General features: G+C 44.3%; 1 protein-coding gene across 2 annotated transcripts in view; it reads left to right on the top strand.

Moving 5' to 3' along the window:
* LOC311149255 (occludin-like) overlaps positions 1–14324 on the top strand; it is a 48718-nt gene extending 34394 nt beyond the window's left edge. For both annotated transcript variants that reach the window (XM_084186359.1, XM_084186360.1), the window contains exons 6-8: positions 23–194; positions 365–406; positions 12210–14324. In XM_084186359.1, the coding sequence (XP_084042485.1) occupies positions 23–194; positions 365–406; positions 12210–12311 (316 nt within the window). In that variant the 3' untranslated portion in view covers positions 12312–14324. The remainder of the gene's footprint in view (positions 1–22; positions 195–364; positions 407–12209) is intronic.
* Positions 14325–16342: the final 2018 nt, after the last annotated feature.

Here is a 16342-nt window from a genome sequence, read left to right as displayed (position 1 = left end):
CTCCCTCCCTCCCTCCCTTCAGCGTCTACCCAGACATAACGTCAGACGGCCAGCGTCAGGAGTACAAGAGGGAGTTTGACACCGACCTGAGGGAGTACAAACATCTGTGTGCTGAGATGGACGACATCAGTGACCAGATGAACAAACTCAGCAGGCAGCTGGACACACTGGACGAGACCTCTGCCAAGTACCAAGTGAGATACCAGAGATAGATCAGTGAAGGCTGGTGTCAATTTAAATGGGAGGACAGGCTCATTACTATGAGCTGTCGTCCCTTTACCAGCCTGCACTGAGAGACATATGCTGAACCATGGAGAAATACTGTGTAAATACTGCAAACTAACCTTCTTATTCTTCATTTCAGGTTGTGGCAGAGGAACATAATCGACTGAAAGACATTAAGAGGGTGAGCAGACATTTCAGTTACACTTTCTATTACACATGTGTAATCTATATTATAATATGCTAAGGATTCTAAGCTGCGGCAGGATCTCCTTCTACAAGTTTGTGCAGATTTGTTTTCTTTCATTTTAGGCTCAAAAGAAGCATGTCATTCTCTCACATGGTATTGCCCACTTTATATTTGACAGTGACGAGTACTGAGTATACGAAGAGGCAGGACGCAGGAATTAACAAGGTCAAGGTTTACAGAGATAGAGTACATGACACGAAGCAAAACAATCACACACAACATCCTACAGAACAGTCCAGGGCTAAATAGGGGTAGTGATGAGATGATGAGGTGCAGGTGCGCTGGAGATGATTAGGGTGCATTGGGTTTCCATTCCGGTGTTGCCGAGGTGGTGCGCTCCAACTGGTGGCTCAGTAGACCGGCGAATCAGAGCGCCAGAGGAGAGCAACGGGAGGAGATGTGACAGTACCACCCCACCCGGATGCACGGCTCCAGCCGCTGGACGTCGCCGGCCAGGATGACCCCGAGGATGAGGAGCGGGCCGTTCAGGGTTGGGGACCAGAACATCCACAGCCGGAACCCAGCTCCTCTCCTCAGGACCATACCCTCCCAGTCCACCAGGTAATAGAGCCGTCCCCCACGGAATCTGGAGTCCAGCAGATCCCTCACCGCATACGCCGGACTCCCGTCAATGTCCAGGGGCGGAGGAGGCGTACCCCGGGGGACGGCATCCGCCAGAGGACCAAGAACCATCGGCCTGAGGAGAGACACATGAAAAGTGGGTGACATGGTACTGAGGGGGAAGGAGCAGCTGGTACGATACCTTATTTATCTGCCGGAGGACCTTAAACGGCCCCACAAACCGGGGCCTCAGTTTCTTGCAGGGCAGGCGGAGAGGGAGGTTTTTTGTGGACAGCCAGACACGATCCCCAGGCTGGAATACAGGGGCCTCACTGCGGTGGCGGTCGGCTTGGTCCTTCTGCCGACGAATGGCCATCTGGAGATGGACATGGGCGGCGTCCCAGACCTGTCCGGAACCACTCGTCGACAGCGGGTGCATCGGTCTGGCTGGGTATCCAAGGGGCCAGGGCCGGCTGGTATCCCAGGACACACTGGAAGGCAGTGAGCCCCGTGGAGGAGTGAACAAGGGAGTTCTGGGCATATTCTGCCCAGGGAAGAAACCTCGCCCACTCACCCTGCCGGTCATGACAGTGGCAACGAAGAAACCTCCCCAGCTCCTGGTTCATGCGCTCCACCTGCCTATTCGACTGAGGCCTATACCCGGAAGTGAGGCTGGCCATGGCCCCGATCTTCTCCAGAAAAGCCTTCCACACTCGGGAGGTGAATTGGGGGCCACGGTCCGAGACGATGTCCTCCGGAAGTCCATAATGCCGGAAGACCTGTTGGAACAGGACCTCAGTGACCTGGGGAGCAGAAGGAAGACCAGTTAGTGGCAAAAAACTGCATGATTTGGAGAACCGATCTACGACCACCATGACTGTTGTGAAGCCGTCAGAACGTGGAAGGTCAGTGACAAAGTCTATGGACAGGTGTGACCAAGGTCGCTGAGGCACTGGGAGAGGAAAAAGTTTGCCTGCCGGTGCGTTCCAAGGTGTCTTCGTTTGGGCACATACGGAACAGGAGTTGACATAGCGGGACACATCAGAAGCCAAGGTGGGCCACCTGTACTTTTGTGCTAGAGAATGCAGGGTACGCGTAATACCGGAGTGCCCTGCCGTAAGTATTGGGTGCGCCCAGATCAGCAGGCGGTCCCGGACACTGGTGGGTACATACACGCACCCCGGAGGGGCGTTGGCAGGCGCCGGGTCCTCCTGAGCCACCAGGCGGATGTCTTCATCCACATCCCAAATGACAGGCGCAACGATGAGAGACAAGGGCAGGATAGGGCCCCCCAGATCCTTCCTTTCTCCGGTATGGTGCATCTTGGAGAGTGCGTAAGCTTTCAAATTCTGGGATCCTGGGCGGTTGGACAGAATGAATTGAAATTAAGTAAGAAATTGGCCCACCTGGCTTGATGAGAGTTCATCCGTGTCACTGCCCGTATGTGCTCCAAATTCCGGTGGTCAGTAAGAATCCGGAATGGATGGACTGCGCCCTCCAGCCAGTGTCTCCATTCCTCCATAGCGAGGACCACCACCAACAGCTCCCTGTCTCCAAACCCATAGTTCCTCTCTGCGGGGGTAAGTGTTTTTGAGAAAAACAATTCTGGCTTAGCGTGCCACTGAGAGAGGACCACACCCACGCCCTCCTACGATGCGTCCACCTCCCAGGATGAAAGGACGAGAAGGATTTGGGTTTTAGGATGGGCGCTGTGGTGAACCTCTCCTTCAGCCTCTTGAAGCCATCGTCATCCTCAGGGTTCCAGGTCAGCTTCTGAGGCCCACCCTTAAGGAGAGAGGTGAGAGGGGCAGCTATGGAGCTGAATGACCTGATGAAATGCAGGTAGAAATTGGTGAAGCCCAGGATGTTCTGTAGGACCTTGATGGTGGTGGGAACTGGCCATGACCTGATGGCGTCCGTCTTTACTCCTTCCATTAACACCCTCTGAGGACTGATCCTGTATCCTAGGAAGGAGATGGCCTGTTGGTGGAATTCGCATTTCTCCCCTTTCACCATCAGGCTGTGTTCCTGGAGGCAGAGTAGGACAGCTTGGATGTCCCTGACGTGCTCCTTGAATGTAGCTGAGTAGATCAGGATATTGTCGATGTACACCACCACCTGTCTCCTCAGCATGTCCTGGAACACGTCATTGACTAAGGACTGGAACACAGATGGTGCGTTGGCGAGGCTGTAGGGCATGACACACTATTCATAGTGGCCTGAGGTAGTGCTGAATGCCGTCTTCCACTCGTCTCCTTCCCAGATTCGGATCAGGTTGTAGGCACTCCTCAGGTCCAACTTGGTAAAGTACCGGGCCCCCCGTAGCTGCTCGATGGACGCGCCAGATAAAGTGAAACCTGTAGAAGGAAGCCTCTACATTTAGTAGTTTTACCATCAAAGCGCTCCGGTAGGGTGAGGGTTCCCGCAGAAGTGGGTGATAGCCCGGGGACAGGTGGATTGGAGGCACTCGCTGCTCCCTGAGGTAGAACCGGAGCGCTGGGCAGATTGTGCAGAGTTTGGAGCACTTCCTGCATGGCGACGTTCAACTGGGCAAGCTGCTGCTGGTGCTGGTCGAGGCATTGGGAAACTCCTGCTGCATCCATTTTCGTTTGGTGTGTGATTCTGTGACGAGTACTGAGTATACGAAGAGGCAGGACGCAGACGGAGGAATTAACAAGGTCAAGGTTTACTCAAACAATGACAAAGATATAGTATATGACACGAAGCAAAACAATCACACACAACATCCTACAGAACAGTCCAGGGCTAAATAGGGGTAGTGATGAGATGATGAGGTGCAGGTGCGCTGGAGATGATCAAATCAAATCAAATCAATTTGTATTGGCACATGCGCCGAATACAACAGGTGCAGACATTACAGTGAAATGCTTACTTACAGCCCTTAACCAACAGTGCATTTATTTTTAATAAAAAAGTAAAATAAAACAACAACAAAAAAGTGTTGAGAAAAAAAGAGCAGAAGTAAAATAAAATAACATTAGTGAGGCTATATATACAGGGGGGTACCGGTGCAGAGTCAATGTGCGGGGGCACCGGCTAGTTGAGGTAGTTGAAGTAATATGTACATGTGGGCAGAGTTAAAGTGACTATGCATAAATAATTAACAGAGTAGCAGCAGCGTAAAAAGATGGGGTGGGGGGGCAGTGCAAATAGTACGGGTAGCCATGATTAGCTGTTCAGGAGTGTTATGGCTTGGGGGTAGAAGCTGTTGAGAAGTCCTTTGGACCTAGACTTGGCACTCCGGTACTGCTTGCCGTGCGGTAGCAGAGAGAACAGTCTATGACTAGGGTGGCTGGAGTCTTTGACAATTTTGAGGTCCTTCCTCTGACACCGCCTGGTATAGAGGTCCTGGATGGCAGGAAGCTTGGCTCCAGTGATGTACTGGGCCGTACGCACTACCCTCTGTAGTGCCTTGCAGTCGGAGACCAAGCAGTTGCCATACCAGGCGGTGATGCAACCAGTCAGGATGCTCTCGATGGTGCAGCTGTATAACTTTTTGAGGATCTGAGGACCCAACCCAAATATTTTCAGTCTCCTGAGGGGGAATAGGCTTTGTCGTGCCGTCTTCACGACTGTCTTGGTGTGTTTGGACCATGATAGTTTGTTGGTGATGTGGACACCAAGGAACTTGAAGCTCTCAACCTGTTCCACTACAGCCCCGTCGATGAGAAAGGGGGCGTGCTCAGTCCTCTTTTTTTTCCTGTAGTCCACAATCATCTCCTTTGTCTTGGTCACGTTGAGGGAGAGGTTGTTATCCTGAAGAATCCCGGAACATGTTCCAGTCTGTGCTAGCAAAACAGTCCTGTAGCTTAGCATCTGCGTCATCTGACCACTTTTTTATTAACCGAGTCACTGGTGCTTCCTGCTTTAGTTTTTGCTTATAAGCATGAATCAGGAGGATTGAGTTATGGTCAGATTTGGAGGGCGAGGGAGAGCTTTGTATGCGTCTCTGTGTGTGGAGTAAAGGTGGTCTAGAGTTTTTTTCCCCTCTGGTTGCACATTTAACATGCTGGTAGAAATTAGGTAGAACGGATTGAAGTTTCCCTGCATTAAAGTCCCCGGCCACTAGGAGCGCTGCCTCTGGATGAGCGTTTTCCTGATGACTTATGGCCTTATACAGCTCATTCAGTGCAATCTTAGTGCCAGCATTGGTTTGTGGTGGTAAATAGACAGCTATGAAAAATATAGATGAAAACTCTCTTGGTAAATAGTGTGGTCTACAGCTTATCATAAGATAGTCTACCTCAGGCGAGCAAAACCTTGAGACTTCCTTAGTATTTGATTTTGTGCACCAGCTGTTGTTTACAAATATACACAGATCACCACCCCTTGTCTTACCGGAGTCAGCCGTTCTATCTTGCCGAAGCAGCCCGCTAGCTGAATGTTGTCCATGTCGTCGTTCAGCCACGACTCGGTGAAACATAAGATATTACAGTTTTTAATGTCCCGTTGGTAGGATAACCGTAATCATAGGTCATCCAATTTTTTCTCCAATGATTGAAGATTGGCTAATAGGATTGATGGGAGCGGCAGTTTACTCACTCGCCGTCGGATCCTTACAAGGCACCCTGACCTACGTCCACGATATCTCCGTCTCTTCCTCATGCGAATGACGGGGATTTGGGCCTTGTCGGGTGTCTGTAGGATATCCTTCGCGGCCACCAAAATCTTCGTCCAATACGAGGTGAGTAATCGCTGTCCTGATATCCAGAAGCTCTTTTTGGTTATAAGAGACGATGGCAGAAACATTATGTACAAAATAAATTACAAATAATGCGGAAAAACACACATAATAGTACAATCGGTTAGAGGGCTGTAAAACGGCAGCCATCTTCTCCGGCGCCAATTGTGTACAGATTAGGGTGTTGGGTTTCCATTCCGGTGTTGCCGAGGTGGTGCGCTCAGACCGGTGGCTCAGTAGACCAGCGAATCAGAGTGCCGGAGGGGAGCAACGGGAGGAGACGTGACATCGACAGTGTTTTTTGGGGGGGGAATGCACCGTTACCAATGCCATTATTATGATGTCATTTCACTCCCAAGGCAAAGCCTATAAAAGTGCGGGACCAGCCGCTCAGTAGATATTACAATAGTCATGCCCAGATGCAGATGATCCACTTCTCGCCCAGTCCGCTGGAGGCGTCGAGCCACTCGAACCGTGAGGCGCAAGAGGAGATTTGGCAGGAGGAGACGTTAGGTCCCATACTATCCACCAGCTCCCTGTTACGTAGGCTAAGTGTCCTTTGGGCTGCAAAGCTCACTGGACAAAAGTCGTCTAAATAAAAATGAGGGCTTTTAGCCATCTTTGACGACTTTCTCTTTTTATTATTTGATGGATATTTGTTTTATTATGAGATGGTAATACCGTTTTTTTGTTTGAAATGGTACCCTTACTACGGGAGATGATACTGACATAGAGCATTTGATGTAAGCGTTTGTAGCCCCATTTTTTATCTGTAGAATGACTAGGTCTATATTACCCATAACGCTCATTGACTGGACATTCCAAATGACCATGGCAATTATGCATAAAAATAGTAATATTCATTTTGCAACATGCAGTAATCCATGGTACAGTATCAACCCCGCTGCTGCGCTTGTAGTCTATGGCGGTACGTAAAATCTTCAACAGCAACTCACGATGACCACTTGCCCTCTTTTCCCCAACTCTTAAACGTACCCTCAAATCCGTTCAAATAATGCTGTCAAATTAAGCAAGTTATATAATGAGTCAAATAAGCACAAGGCCTAAAACATAGGCAACAAACGTGAGCTAGTAGCAGTGTTAATTTTGGCACTCTTTTTTAGATTTAATGTAGTCTTGGCAAGTCGGTTAGGAGATCTACTTTGTGCATGACACAAGTCATTTTTCCAACAATCGTTTACAGACAGATTATTTCACTGTATCACAATTCCAGTGGGTCAGAAGTTTACATACACTAAGTTGACTGTGCCTTTAAACAGCTTGGAAAATTCCAGAAAATGATGTCATGGCTTTAGAATCTTCTGATAGGCTTATTCTTGGGAGCAATTTCCAAACGCCTGAAGGTACCACGTTCATCTGTACAAACAATAGTACGCAAGTATAAACACCATGGGACCACGCAGCCATCATACCGCTCAGGAAGGAGACGCGTTCTGTCTCCTAGAGATTAACATACTTGGTGCAAAAAGTGCAAATCAATCCCATAACAACAGCAAAGGACCTTGTGAAGATGCTGGAGGAAACATGTACAAATGTATCTATATCCACAGTAAAACGAGTCCTATATCAACATAACCTGAAAGGCCGCTCAGCAAGGAAGAAGCCACTGCTCCAAAACCGCCATAAAAAAGCCAGACTACGGTTTGCAACTGCACATGTGGACAAAGATCGTACTTTTTGGAGAAATGTCCTCTGGTCTGATGAATCAAAAATAGAACTGTTTGGCCATAATGACCATCGTTATGTTTGGAGGAAAAAGGGGGTGCTTGCAAGCCGAAGAACACCATCCCAACTGTGAAGCATGGGGGTGGCAGCATCAAGCTGTGGGGGTGCTTTGCTGCAGGAGTGACTGGTGCACTTCACAAAATAGATGGCATCATGAGGAACGAAAATTATGTGGATATATTGAAGCAACATCTCAAGACATCAGTCAGGAAGTTAAAGCTTGGTCGCAAATGGGTCTTCCAAATGGACAATGACCCCAAGCATACTTCCAAAGTTGTGGCAAAATGTCTTAAGGACAACAAAGTCAAGGTATTGGAGTGGCCATCACAAAGCCCTGACCTCAATCCTATAGAAAATGTGACAGCAGAGGCTTCTTCCTAGTAACCCTCCCATGAATGGCATTTCGATTCAGTGTTCTTCTTATTGTTGAAGCATGCACAGTTACCTGATATGCAGCAAGGGAGGTCTGCAAATCTCTAGATGTTATGTTTGGGTTGGCTTTCACCTGATTTATTATTGTTCTTGTGGCTCTTGGAGATATTTTGGAAGGGCTTCCACTTCTAGGCCGAGTTGCTGTCATGTTAAATGCTCTCCATTTGTAAATTATTTGCCTCACGGTGGACAGATGGAGCTCAAATCTTTTTGAGATGATTTGATAGCCTTCCCTAGACTGATGTGCTCTCATTACCCTGTCCTCTGATATCTCCTTTTCTCCCGGCATGGTGTGCTTTGCATTCACCTGGATGGGTAACGCCAAACTGACCAGGTTTCTTATCTCTATTTATCAGAGTCCCGCCCAAACTCTTTCCTAATGATCTCTCCTTTGATTGTTTTATTTGGTAGCTAATTATTTACCCACCTGATTCTACTTACCTCCTTGATTTAACCAATGCAACTTGGGGTTCACTTATTTTTGCACCTGCACTAATTCCATTTTTATTTTGTTTTTCTACTACATGCATGATTTCCTCTACACCAACATATGGTATTGGTAAATATAAACATGTTATGTCAGATCAAAAGGACTTGTTCTGATTAAAGGAAGATTTCATGGTAAAAACTGAAAAAATCTGTAATTGCACAAGGGGTTCACATACTTTCAAGCAGCACTGTATATATATACCTGTCTTTCAAAGATAATTCGTAAAAATCAAAATAACTTCACAGATCTCCATTGTAAAGGGTTTAAACACTGTTTCCCATGCTTGTTCAATGAACCATAAACAATTAATGAACATGCACCTGTGGAATGGTCGTTAAGACACTAACAGCTTACAGACGGTGGGCAATTAAGGTCACAGTTATGAAAACATGGAGGGTCCATCATATAATAATATAATATGCCATTTAGCAGACGCTTTTATCCAAAGCGACTTACAGTCATGCGTGCATACATTTTTGTGTATGGGTGGTCCCGGGGATCAAACCCACTACCCTGGCGTTACAAGCGCCGTGCTCTACCAGCTGAGCTACAAGAGGACCACATGGGGCGGTCTGGGGCGGTGTGTCTTAGCATCATCGGACTGAGCTTGTTATCATTACAGGCAATCTCAACGCTGTGCGTTACAGGGAAGACATCCTCCTCCCTCATGTGATACCCTTCCTGCAGGCTCATCCTGACATGACCCTCCAGTATGACAATGCCACCAGCCATACTGCTCGTTCTGTGCGTGATTTCCTGCAAGACAGGAATGTCAGTGTTCTGCCATGGCCAGCGAAGAGCCCTGATCTCAATTCCATTGAGCACGTCTGGGACCTGTTGGATCGGAGGGTGAGGGCTAGGGTCAGTCCCCCCAGAAATGTCCAGGAACTTGCAGGTGCCTTGGTGGAAGAGTGGGGTAACATCTCACAGCAAGAACTGGCACATCTGGTGCAGTCCATGAGGAGGAGATGCACTGCAGTACTTAATGCAGCTGGTGGCCAAACCAGATACTGACTGTTACTTTTGATATTCATAAAAATATTTACACGTTAAGTTTGCTGAAAATAAATGCAGTTGACAGTGAGAGGACGTTTATTTTTTTTGCTGAGCTTATATATACATATATATATATATATATATATATATATATATACAGTGCATTCGGAAAGTATTCAGACCTCTTTACTTTTTCCACATTTTGATACGTTACAACCTTATTCTAAAATGTGATAAAATGTTTGTTTTTTCCTCAACAATCTACACACAATACCCCATAATGACAAAGCAAAAACAGGTTTTTAGACATTTTTGCATATTTATTAAACATCAAAAACGGAAATATCACATTTACATACTGTAAGTATTCAGACTTATGATTCGATGATGTAATCGTTGCCAAAGGTGCTTCAACAAAGTACTGAGTAAAGGGTCTGAATACTTACGTAAATGTGATATTTCATTTCATTATTTTAATTTAATTTTTTTTACCTGTTTTTACTTTGTCATTATGGGGTATTGTGAGGGGGAAAAACCCAATTTCAACAATTTTTGAAAAAAAGCTGTAACTTAACAAAATGTGGAAAAAGTCAAAGTGTCTGAATACTTTCTGAATACCAAGGCAAAGGGTGGCTACTTTAAAGAATCTCAAATATAAAATATATTTTGATTTATTTAACACTTTTTTGGTTACTACATGAATCCATATGTTTTATTTCATAGTTTTGATGTCTTCACTATTATTCTACAATGTAGAAAATAGTAAAAATAAAGAAAAACCCTTGAATGAGTGTCCAAACTTTTGACTGGTACTGTATTTATATCTATATCTATATCTATATCTATATCTATATCTATATATAATATTTGTTTTATGCCAAGCTCATGAGGCCCCTTGATGATGTGAGGCCTGAGGCAATTGCCTCTTCTACCTAATGGTAAGTCAGCCAGTGTTGATGGAGAGAAGGGGAGGAAGTGAAAAATGCATTCTTATTGTACAACATTTAAAAATGCAATTGCGCAAAAAAAACTGGAGACTGTTGTTGTTTTTGTTTTGGGTTTTCCCTTCCCCAGTGATTAGTCCCAAGTGAATTAGCATATATGATATTTTTACACAACAAGATGTAAGCAAATTAATTTCTGTTGAAAAAAATAAATCTGTAACTATGGAGCCCTATTTTTGCATTAAAATAATAGCAATAAAAGCCTAATTGTCAACCCAAATTTCCTGCCTCACTGGTTTAGGTGTTGCACATCAAAACACACTACATTGACAAAAGTATGTGTATACCTGCTCGTCGAACATTTAATTCCAAAATCATGGCCATTAAAATGGAGTTTGTCCCCGCTTTGCTGCCAAAACAGCCTCACTCTTCTGGGAAGGCTTTCCACTAGATGTTGGAACATTGCTGCGGGGACTTGCATCCATTCAACCACAAGAGCATTAGTGAGGTCGGGCACTTATGTTGGGCGATTAGGCCTGGCTCGCAGTCGGCATTCCAATTAATCCCAAAGGTATTTGATGGGGTTGAGGTCAGGGCTCTGTGCAGGCTGGTCAATTTCTTACACACCGATCTCGACAAACAATTTCTGTATGGACTTCACTTTGTGCACGGGGGCATTGTCATGCTGAAACAGGAAAGGGCCTTCCCCAAACTGTTGCCACAAAATTGGAAACACAGAATCGTCTAGAATGTCATTGTAGCATTAAGATTTCCCTTCAATGGAACTAAGGGGCCTAGCCCAAACCATGAAAAACAGTCCCAGACCATTATTCCTCCTCCACCAAACTTTACAGTTGGCACTATGCATTCTGGCAGGTAGTGTTCTCCTGGCATCCGCCAAATCCAGATTCTTCCATCGAACTGCCAGATGGTGAAGCGTGATTCATCACTCCAGAGAACGCGTTTTCACTGCTCCAGAGTCCAATGGCGGCGAGCTTTACACCACTCCAGTCGACGCTTGGCATTGCTCATGGTTATCTAAGGCTTGTGTGTGGCTGCTCAGCTATGGAAACCCATTTCATGAAGCTCCCGAAGAACAGTTAATGTGCTGACGTTGCTTCCAGAGGCAGTTTGGAACTCTGTAGTGAGTGTTGCAACCGAGGACAGACCATTTTTACACGCTACGCTCTTCAGCACTGTGAATTACTTTACACTCTTAGAAAAAAAGGTGCTATCTAGAACGTTAAAGGGTTCTTAGTTTGTCCCCAAAGGAGAACCCTTTAAGGAACCCATTTTGGTTCCAGGTGGAACCCTTTTCGAACCAAAAAGGGTTCCACCTGGAACAAAACAGGGTTATCTCATGGGGACAAACGAAGAACCCTTTTGGAACCCTTTTTTCTAAGAGTGTATAACATTATTACTAATTTTTTCTATTGTGTGATGCTGAGACAAAATGTTGGTGCCACCAAATCATGGGCTGTTGCCATCAACTGAATGTTAATGGCACCAGTGCCACCAGGGGAAAAAGTTAGTCTGCATCCCTCATACACTGTTTTTAATGGATACATGGGTTCATGGTCGGCCAATCACAACATTGAATAAAAAATATAAAAAATACCATGATCATACAGGAAATAGGCCTATGGGAGTTTTTTAAACGCTCCGGAATTGATCATATTGGTATATCCAGAGAACAAAAAGCTGAACAGATAAACAAATGTTTTATTTGCAGGAGGGTAGAATTGCATTGAATCAAATTATTAGTTTCCAATAATGTACCGCTAGTACATTATAAAGCATTACCTCTATCACCCCATAATGGAACATAGACGATTAAAAAATAACTGTTTTCTCTCTCCTCCTCAGACACCAGATTACCAGGCTAAGAAGCTGGAGTGTCGCAGGCTGAGACACAAACTGTTCCAAATCAAACGCATGGTGAAGGCTTACGACAAGGGCCACTCATAAAGACACTCTCTGACCTTATCCACCCACCCACCCATGATATACCCCAACTCTGTCTTCATGACAACAAAACACTCCTGGATATGGCCCTAACGTTTTGAACACACCGACTGCGTCATTGCGCTAAATAGTATGCAGCATCATCTAGATATGTGTGCATCAAAAGTTCAACATTCACCTTCTGCTACCATTTCTGTCAACCCGTTTACGCATACAGTTTGACGCATACCTTCGATAAATCCAACGTATGCACCACACAGAACGCACTGCAACTGCCTCTGCGACGCAATGCTGCAAGGCAAACGCAGCGTTCCATTGGAAATGAATATACTTCTGGTGTACCAAAACGCAAAGACGCAGTCGGTGTGTTCGAAGCGTAACACTAAGACAATATGCAGAACACAAAGATTATGCAGAATGCTGAAACCAAAGCTACTTTATTGACACACACACACACACACACTGTAGACTTCCACACATCCACATCTGTGCGCATGCACACACACACACGTTTGTCCATCAAAGAAAAGAAGAATGAAGAACAGACACACACACACACACACACACGCAAGAACACGTACGCGCACGCACGCGCACACACAGGTGATGAGGTCCTTGGCAATAAACATTAATAAAACGGACATGTAATTACTTCTGACTTTACTCACCTCATACCAGTTCTCGTCTCTATATGTGGATCGCTCCATAGACACTATTGTACGCTGTGGAGTTAAAGGACTACACACAATACTTCACACGTAACACATAGCCCACCAACACTGCCATATTCCTAACTGTGCCTAGTAACATTGTGGTACATGCTTATCTTGAAGCACTACAGCCTATTAGTCTAGATGGGCATGGTTTTAAAAGGTTACTTCAATGTCGTTTGACCTGAATTGGTCTGTGATAAAGGCATTGGGCCTTTGCTGGTTCCTGTTCGCTTTAGATAGGGCATAATGTACATTGTGTTATCTCCCCAGATAAGGCAGTATCACTGAGCGTAGAAAACGGCGTATCTGACTGCTGAGTATGCACCTAGTAGAACAAAACTGTGCTGTGTGCTTCAAGCACTCCACAAAAGAAACCTAAAATACCCACCGCTATCTTACAAAAATCAGAATTCTACCTTTTATTATGACAGTATGAGATTTGGACCTGCAGTATGTGAAGACTAACTCTCAGTTGTGTCTTACTATGAAAACATGACTGTTACGTTTGAGATTAAAGCAAAAAGTAGGGCTCTGTATGCAACATGGTCAGTGAAAGTAGTATTGTATTGTAACGTACTTAAACATGCAGTTCATTTCCAAGCAGTCAGACCACTGTATTATAACAATATCACCATCCAGAGTTCTTCTAAATCTATTGTCAAGTTTTATTGTCATGTGCACAAGTACAGTGAAATGCCTTTCTTGCAAGCGCTTTCCCAACAATGCAGCAATCAATATCAGTAGTACTATAAAATAAGGTAAATCAGAACAATTGTGATTAACTGTATCTGTGTATATAAATATTTATAAATATATATATATATATATATATATATATATATAACAGGATTTAAATTAAGTATTTACTAATAACACAGGATCAAGAGGAACAAAAATGTGTGCTATGCATTCTTCATGTTAAGGAACATACTGTTCTGGTCATTTTGTACATGCTGAAGAAACCAATGAACTGTTGTCCGGGGTATTTTCTTGCAATAATGCTATGCAAATATTAACCTATGAAAGGGGTAGTTTTTTTTAAAACAATATTTTTCTCATGTACTCTTTATACACTATGGAAAACATGTCAATAAGCTCAACTTGGTTTTGATTTGATTTCTCTGCCATGATATTATGATTACCTGTTGATTATTATGTGTTGCCTCACTCTACTAATCCACTCCCAAAGCAAGGTAACGTTTCTCAGTGTCATTTAGAAAATGATTTACACCTATTTTGACCTTTTTACGAGTCCTTTATTTGTATATGAATTTATTTCCTTTCATATTAATGTAAAAGACAATTTTTTTTTTTTTTATAACCAAACATTGTAAAAAAGCATAATTTCTAAAATGTATTGATTGCCATGATAAAAATAAACGTTTCTAATTCTTTCAAACCTTTAACGTAGCCTAACAAATATCTATTTTGTCCAATCCCTCTCCACAGTAGGCTAATGTCCCCATTAGCCAACTTATTCACAGGGCTCTAAATTAACTTAATGTATTTAGATGTATTTATTTATTACAGCCTACATAAGGCCTATATGAATCATACTTTTGAAGCACATCTCCTGGAGTAGCTCTAGACCTAGATACAGTATATCAAGGAGCCTCTTTCCTACCGCCCACAGTCTCACTGCCATCTTAAACCACAGCCTTGTGGTCAAGTTACCAGCTTGTTAGCCAGTTGTGTAATGTAGAATGGCTGGACTAGGTTGTTTGTTATCCAACAAATATTTAGTGGCCCACAAGTAGAAAGGGAAAAATGTAGGCCTAGCTCCGGTAATGTAGGCAATCCACATTTTTTAACGGTTTGGGATAGAAACAAGGGTTTTCTTGCCTGACGACTCACCCTGAACTTAATTCCACTGCTCTATTGATCGCTAAACATAGAAATGGAATGAATAGAACGGGCTTGGAACCTCTAACCCTGGAAATAGATGCGTTAAAGAGATCAATCGAACTCGACCAAAACAATGGAAATGCTATGGCAACGCCACTCACGCATCCCCCCGTGGAGGAAAGATTCAGAATCTCCTCATCACGCCTACAGAGAAGACCCAATGGTTTATAAAATAATTGATGTATTTTTTAAATATAAATATGGTTTTAATTTCTATTCATTTTTTCAACAATATTCCAATTATATTCTAATAATATTCTTATCAATGACATTCTGCCTTGCCTTCTGCTGATTTCATGCCCTTACGACTGCTACAAGGTCCCTATTTTACAATTACATAATCAAAATAGACAAAATAATAAAAAGGGATGTCTGGTAGCCTCAATAAATAGACACATATTTGTAGTTGAAGAAGTCATTGCATGTATAGATGTGACTTGAAAAAAACTTGTGACTCGACTTGACTTGCTCTTAGTATACAAGCTTTGGACTTGACTCGAGACTCGACCCATTCTACTTGGGACTCAACTTGAGACTCGGACCTTGTGACTTGAGACTTGCTTGTGACTCGACACAGTCCCTTCAGTTTCCCTTAAATCCTGTTAGTTTGGCTGCTCATCCTACCCAAGTTATCCCTCACCCATCATAGCCCTGCCATTCCCAACCAATCCGAGTGCTTGGAAATGTGCATCTGGACACTGTGTGTGTGTGTGTGTATGTGTATGTGTATGTGTATGTGTATGTGTATGTGTATGTGTATGTGTATGTGTATGTGTATGTGTATGTGTGTGTGTGTGTGTGTGTGTGTGTGTGTGTGTGTGTGTGTGGTGACTATCAAGAGTACAGTGATGGGCCTGAACATCATCTTCTAACTGGACAGCACTACAGTGGGCAGAACCAAACCAATCAGTTATAAGTATATAGCGGGTGAGGGCATTCACAGCCGACCACTCAGACGGGTGAGGGCGTAACAGCCAACCGTTTTTACATGGTCCTTCTAGACGGTTTTAGTGACCAACTGTTTTTTACATGGTTCGTAATTTCTCCGGAAGATAGTGTGGTCTACAGCTTATCATGAGATACTCTACCTGAGGCGAGCAATACCTTCCTTAGATATCGTGCACCAGCTGTTGTTTACAAATATACATAGACCGCCACCCCTTGTCTTACCAGAGGCTGCTGTTCTATCCTGCCGATACAGTGTATCACCCGCCAGCTGTATGTTATTCATGTTGTTGTTCAGCCACGACTCGGTGAAATATAAGATATTACAGTTTTTAATGTCCTGTTGGTAGGATACACGTGCTTTTAGTTCGTCCACTTTATTATCCAGCGATTGTACGTTGGCAAATAGTACCAATGGCCAAGGCAGATTAGCCACTCGTCGCCGGCTCCTTATCAGGCACCCCGATCTTC

This window comes from Coregonus lavaretus (genome assembly GCF_964263955.1).
Source record: "Coregonus lavaretus genome assembly, chromosome: 21".
NCBI lineage: Eukaryota > Metazoa > Chordata > Actinopteri > Salmoniformes > Salmonidae > Coregonus > Coregonus lavaretus.
This window is presented reverse-complemented; position numbering and strand designations above follow the sequence as displayed.